Below are 6,543 nucleotides of genomic sequence, written 5' to 3'. Positions count from 1 at the left end.
TTGGTTGTTGTAGGAGTGTATTATAATCTTATTATGTTTTCTTGTTTCTCAAAGTAACTCTTCCCATGCTTTTCCAAAGGTGATTGCCTCAGTATTGAAACTTTGCCAAAAACAACTAAAAGCAAGGACATTTGGGGGAAAATAAATTGATCCAAGAATTGCATAAATACCAAGACATCATGAATTATGTACATGTATCAAGGTCAAATTATCTATTATAATTAAATACCAAGGTTGTGTGAAAAAAAATGCACACCTTTTGTATTCTGATCATTATTAATGTTGGCAAATTATGTTAGGAGGGAAACATGAGGTGCCTGAAAAGATTTATTCTGGCTTCTTTCCAGAGATTTCCAAGATTTCACAATCTAGTAGCACTTTACCTGTTGCCGAGGGCAATGTTGTTGCCATGACTACCTTCAGTATAATTATGCGTCAGGTAGATGTTGCATCAGTTGACGTACATGCCTTAACTAGAATTTTGGGCATCAGTTTTAACTATTAAATGTATTATTCATAATGAATTCATGGAATAGGTAAGATATTTATTGGGCAATTCTGGTTAAAATCCACACTACCCCTGTGGAAGATTAAGCTAAAGTATTCCACAGAGGGAGTATTAGTTTCAAATAGAAGAGACTGTTGGGTAACTTCCATTTGAAATACTCACTCCAGTTGTGGAAGGTAAAAGTAAAGCCATAATACAGAGGGAGTATGGGTTTCAAAATGATGTACCCTAACCAATTATATTTGAAAAACATACTCCCCTGTCCGGAAGATATTTCCAAAATCTTCCACAGGGGTAGTGTGGAATTTAACTGGAATAGCCCATTCCATGTTGCCTCAAAATATAAACTTATTGATTCAGAATAAACTGGTGAATACCCGATGTCAATATTAACATGTGGTGCTACACCCCCTGATAAATTTTGTGATAAATTTGGCATTTTTCTCAAAAAATAACTACACACTGCTGCCAGTAACAAAAGTTATGCATATAATAGGGGCAAGGAATCCAAGTACTTCACTGAAATTTCAGTAAGACTGGTTCATTTATCATTACCATTATATATGTTAAGAAATGAGGTACATTCTAGCAGTACCTCTTTTCTTATCATATTTCTCGAGTCACTGAAATTCCAGTGTAGTAACTGGATTCCTTGCCCCTATAATATTCAAAACTTTTGTTACCAATGTGTTATTAGTTTTTGAGAAAAATGCAAAAATAGTCAAGGGGTGTAGTACCACCTTAAGTCTTAAATTCCATAATAATATTTAGACATAATCAACACACAAGACACAGTTAAATATTTGTTTTCACATTTTCTTATGTTTTATTCTTAAAACATAGCTTTGGTCGATGGGAATAAAATTCCATCAGTGACAATGAGCTTGATGTTAATAATAAACAGTAAAATACTTGCACACACATCAAACATCAATTACAATAATTATTACAAAAATATTGACTCTTACTTAGTATCATATTGAAACCAAAAGGCTCAGCCTTTTTTTAAGGATTAAGATTTTCAAAAAATCATAATTACCGGTATTAAAAACTGTCATTGGATTTTTTATGGATTAAAGTCTGTATTACATACAGCTTTTGATTGGAAAAATTGTTAACTATAAACTTCTTACATAAATACCGGGATAGTCATGTTTGCGTCAAATAGAAAGAACACTAAGAAGTGGATTAACAAAATAACCAAATTGAATCATTCTCTGTGTTTCCTTTTACATAATAATAAAAGACAAAAACATTGAGTGACCTCACCTAAAGAGGAAATTGTGTAACAACAAATTGATTACAAATAAGAGAAATCAGGGAAACTGACGCAAGTCTGGGCCGTGGGCAGGCTTTTCCTTCCAAAGTTGCATCGATTCCGGAGACACGTCCGAGACGCACTTGAATGAATAACAAAACCAAAGGCCTGTGACTTAAAATTATATAAATAGTCGGCCTAGAAAGTGAGCCAAAGGTGACAGATGATTCTCAGACTATTTGTGTTATTACACATAGTAAAAGGGAAGTTGATTCAGAGGTTTCGTTCATTTAATTTCCTCAATGGGGAAATTTGGTCACTCATTGCTAGGTTGTTCAAAATCCTAGAAAGAGATTACCACTTTTATGACACTGACAGTCCTAGAAAATTGAGGTCATTAGTTTGAAAAAAGGTAGTCCGTTAACAAATGTTTACTCATTAAAATTGACATTTTACTGATTTTAGGAATAAACCTTTTTGAAAAGAGTCTTTCAGTTTACACAAAGGGTTGTATGTATAGATATTTTTAGGCCTTTTTCCACATATTCCACTAGACGATTGATTTGATTTCATTTGAGGTTTGATCAATGACTTTAAAACACCAGATTAAAATGATTTTAAAATAGCAGGAAAACCTTGAAAGTATTTCCGCCGCGGGTTTGTAAAATAGACCCAATTTCAAAAGTCATACATCCGCGACCGGAAATAATTTTCCCGTGGTGTGTTGTAATCATGATCAAAATAGGAAGTGGTAAACAAGTTAAATAAATAATTGTCTTGACTAGGCTGAGGTAATTTTTCCCGCGGAATCCCATGCCTTGAATTGATTACTGTGGCTTTTAAAAACAGCGTCTCTAAGCACACAGTTTACCCTTTGTTATGCAAGGCGTGATACTGGGATATGCCCTTTGTGTAAACTTTTGACTGAACACGCTGCACCCGACCCATGTATGGATGTGTGTACATGTGACACGCCATACAAAAGGTATTCCATGAACAATGGACAAATACTACGTACTCATGTGCGGACGTCAATCATATGTATCACTCCACCCAATTCTGTCAATATTTAAAACATCAAAATTACGAAATTGAAAAATATTTAGTAATGATGAAGATGAATTCAAGACTGTTTGTGAGAATTTTAACCAAAACGCAACATGAAGGTCTTCTTGATTGAGATTGAGAACGTGACTGTACTTTTGTCCAGTCATGCAATCCATTTGAAACGTGTTCGTCGAATTGTGTTTACTGCAAGGTCGATTTAAACTTCAATTTTCAAAGTGGTCGTGACCATTTATAGGGTTTAAATAAAACATAATTTCATAAACAATTATGAAAATCGTTCGTAAAAGCTACTGTTAACAAATTCAAGTTAAATTTAAAATGTTCACAATAAAATTGGTCCAACACAATTTAGAAACAGTCAATAATTGATTAGTGATGTGAATTACAGCATGGCTCATCCAATTCAACAAAATGTCTTCACCAAGCCTTGTCGGAACACCATAACATCCAGAATAAATTAAAACATAGTCCAACAGGATAAAAAGTTCACAAATAGTTCATCATGAAAATTGTCTCTTCACTTGTTTTAACAAGCAGCAATCGGTCTTGATAAAATGTCCAGCGATCTTGCAATTGGTGATACGTATGAAGACTGTTCTAAATGTGATGACATGGCTGATCTGTTGTTTTGGCTTTGATCTGAGGATGAATTTGAGTTACGAACTGAATCTCCTGATAGTCCATGAAAACCTGATTTAAATATGGAAACCAAACTAGTAATAGGTCCTTCAGTTTGCATGGTTTCTTGTGTATTGTCTGTATTATTAGAGTAACAACAGTCAGAGTCTACTTTCGCCTTTTTGTTTGGCACATTGTTCGACTCACAAGACGAATCGTCATCATTCCTTTTCCTCTTGCACGATACACAATTGTAATTTTGACTGCTCAAGTCTCTCAACACTGGTCTCTCACTAGATTCATCAACTGATTCCTCACATTTCAAGTCCTCAACCTGCTCGATTCTTTCACATTTTACAGGTTCCAATGTGTCCACAACAGGGGTGATGTAATCGGGTAGGCGATTTTCTTTGTCCTCGTGAGCCGGTCCAACCGGGTTGCTACATTCAACATTTCCCGCCGGTGCGTTGTTCTCTTGCTCGCACGATGCAGAGTCAGTTTCATTATCTCCCCAGTCTGGAGCTTCGGTACAATCGTCTTCAGAATCCATCTCGGAATCACAACGATTGTACAATGTTGTTGTTCTTGACATAGTATTGCACATTTCTTCATAATATAATGTCCGTGCTGATTGCAGAACTGATGCAACAAGCAAGTTTTTACGAAGGTTTATACCTCCTCGTTGGTTGCGTGAACCAGCTATCTTGTTGATAGAAATCGTGATGATTCGTTGAGCTTCCATGTTGATAAAAGCTTATTCCAATAATATTCAAGTGTAGTTCCACTAATACAATGTTTGTGTTGTGTCTCAAAGGCGAGCTGCACTCGATGTAGTAAAATCACACTGTTGTTGTGCTTCAGCGACAGAAATACTACGTGTTTGCAGCTCCGTAGAAAATCATGAATGGAAATGACCGTTACTCATGCACCTGCACTAATTTTGTTCAGGACGCGTGTTGACGTCATCCAATCAATTAATCGACCAATCAGATTGCTGAATGGTATAAATAGACTCCATGCATTTCCGCCTGACCGAGCACATGACTGGATTTCAACCAATCAAGTCCCACGTTAGAAAAATCAGTAACCCGCCTTTTAAAAGGCTGACGTCACCGTGATTGCCATGAAAGGAATTTCCACTGATACGTCACACACTTACGATAACCCAAACAATGGATAGTTGTCAAGGAAGTGTACTGTACAGTCATACACCCGAGTATAGTATCAGGTACAAAGGTCAAAATTTATACCTGGATATGTGTGTATAATTTTGTAATCTTCCTAAGGGACGCACCATTAGATTCTCAGGGGGGGGCATGGGAGTTTGGGTCAGGCAGAATTTTTTTTTCGCCGCCGAAGGCGGCGGAATTTTTTTTTTTTCGCCTCCAAGAGCACAAAAATCTAATGGTGCGCCCCTAATATGGGGAGACGTGGATGGAGTACCAAAATAAATACAAATGTTGACATAATTTTATAGATTGAGTAACTTTAATTTTGTAGGCTATTCAGGCCTAGACACGTTTTATATGACCCAGGCTGCTATCTCTATAGTGGTGCAAAGTGCAAGAAATAATCATTTAAAAAAAAAAAATTATTCAATTGTTTGTTTGTTTGTTTGTTTTTGTTTTGTTTTTCATAAATAAATGTTTTAAATTATCATTTTTTGATAATACTATAATAAACTGAGGTAGGCCTATCAGATTTTGGCTTTAAAGAAGAAGATCGTATTTACTTGTTTCGAACGATATTTTCATGGGGAAATACAGGGGAAATCCCTCTCACGTACTCGATATCATTATGCACGGATATTGGACATTGGCCAGGTTTGGTATTGAGCTGCGTGATCGAGTTGAATTCGGGGTCATCAAACGTATGGAACCCGATTGTGTATAATTGTTGGTAGGGAAATTCCCGGGCCAGTTAAATCACATTTAGAAACAATACCGTCACTTGAAATCCCCGTCTGTAAACATCCAGGGTCCTGTTTATTGTGATGAGGCAATTTTGATGATTTAAAATTAATTTTCCCTGTTGATATCATCGTTTTCTAGGCGAGGCCTAGGGTCCGTGATCGCAATAATTAGTTTTTTTGGTTTTTTTAATGATAAAAAGCAAGACCACATAAGAAAAAACAAATTAATTCGTTTCACGTCCTCACGTTTTTGGAAAAGTGTGGAGGGAGGGAGGTGTTTGTTGTTTGTTTGTTTTAGGGTTTTTTTTATTGCAAAATTGACATTGATCCAGCACTTTTCACGTAAAGTCATTTAAACCAGGGACTTAAAAAGCACTTCGAGGAAAAAGATGAGGCCTTTCTATAAAAGTTGCTCAGCACTACATGATACACAGGATTACACACCCCCACCCCAGTCATCAACACACAATTGAAAAAAAAACACGGCACATTTCAATATGGGCATCATCTATCACATAAGTCATATCGTGATGCCGTGCGCACGACGTCAGGATTTTTAAGGCGTAGGCCTATAAGGCTTCATATTTTCGACGAGTCATCATCGGACCACACCCAACTTGATATAGTTGTATCATGGAGGTATATAAATAAATGGAGAATGATCGCCAGAATTCTAATCTCCTAAGTGGAGATTATCCCGTTACCTCTATTCAATGAGTCACCAAACTTGAATTGACCAGCCACTTCAGCCAAGCTATTGATCTCCACGATGGTTATGAGCCTCTACCATGGTTCATTGATTGTCACTCCCAAAATTTTCTCATAGGAATTGACCCTACATTGACCCGTACCGGAAGCCTTGTAAAAGAGACTGTATAATGACGTCAGCTAGTCAATCAGATGTTCAAAGTCACCAGTTTTGATAGCTTATAGTTTCAATGTATGATCGTGCGAAAACCCGAAGAAATTAGGATGTTCTGTTCTCAAGTTATTAAACTGTTTTCTACACTAGTTGTGCCGTAACTTGACAAATATACTTAGTTTTCATGTTCATATATTAAGCTTTTAAGGGGTCTGAGGGAGTTCAAATATAGTGCAAATGAAAGCAAAACGTTTTTACCTTCCGATTGTGAAAAGATTATGTTGGGCCAATTTGGGCCATTTGAGTTACGAGCGAGC

The 6,543-nt window shown here is 36.5% G+C and overlaps 1 protein-coding gene across 1 annotated transcript; it reads right to left on the bottom strand.

The window, feature by feature from the left end:
• Nucleotides 1-1,310: 1,310 nt before the first annotated feature.
• Nucleotides 1,311-4,382, bottom strand: LOC140137408 (uncharacterized). Its single transcript, XM_072159056.1, has one exon. The coding sequence runs from the start codon at nt 4,192-4,194 to the stop codon at nt 3,361-3,363; it is 834 nt and encodes a 277-aa protein (XP_072015157.1). The 5' UTR covers nt 4,195-4,382; the 3' UTR covers nt 1,311-3,360.
• Nucleotides 4,383-6,543: the final 2,161 nt, after the last annotated feature.

This window comes from Amphiura filiformis, chromosome 17, assembly GCF_039555335.1.
Source record: "Amphiura filiformis chromosome 17, Afil_fr2py, whole genome shotgun sequence".
Lineage (NCBI taxonomy): Eukaryota > Metazoa > Echinodermata > Ophiuroidea > Amphilepidida > Amphiuridae > Amphiura > Amphiura filiformis.
Note: the sequence above shows the minus strand (reverse complement) of the source record. Positions and strands in the feature narration are given on the sequence as shown.

What these genes read in the sequence shown, in the direction of transcription:
- LOC140137408 (XM_072159056.1), bottom strand. Translation starts at nt 4,194, where the DNA reads ATGGAAGCTCAACGAATCATCACGATTTCTATCAACAAGATAGCTGGT.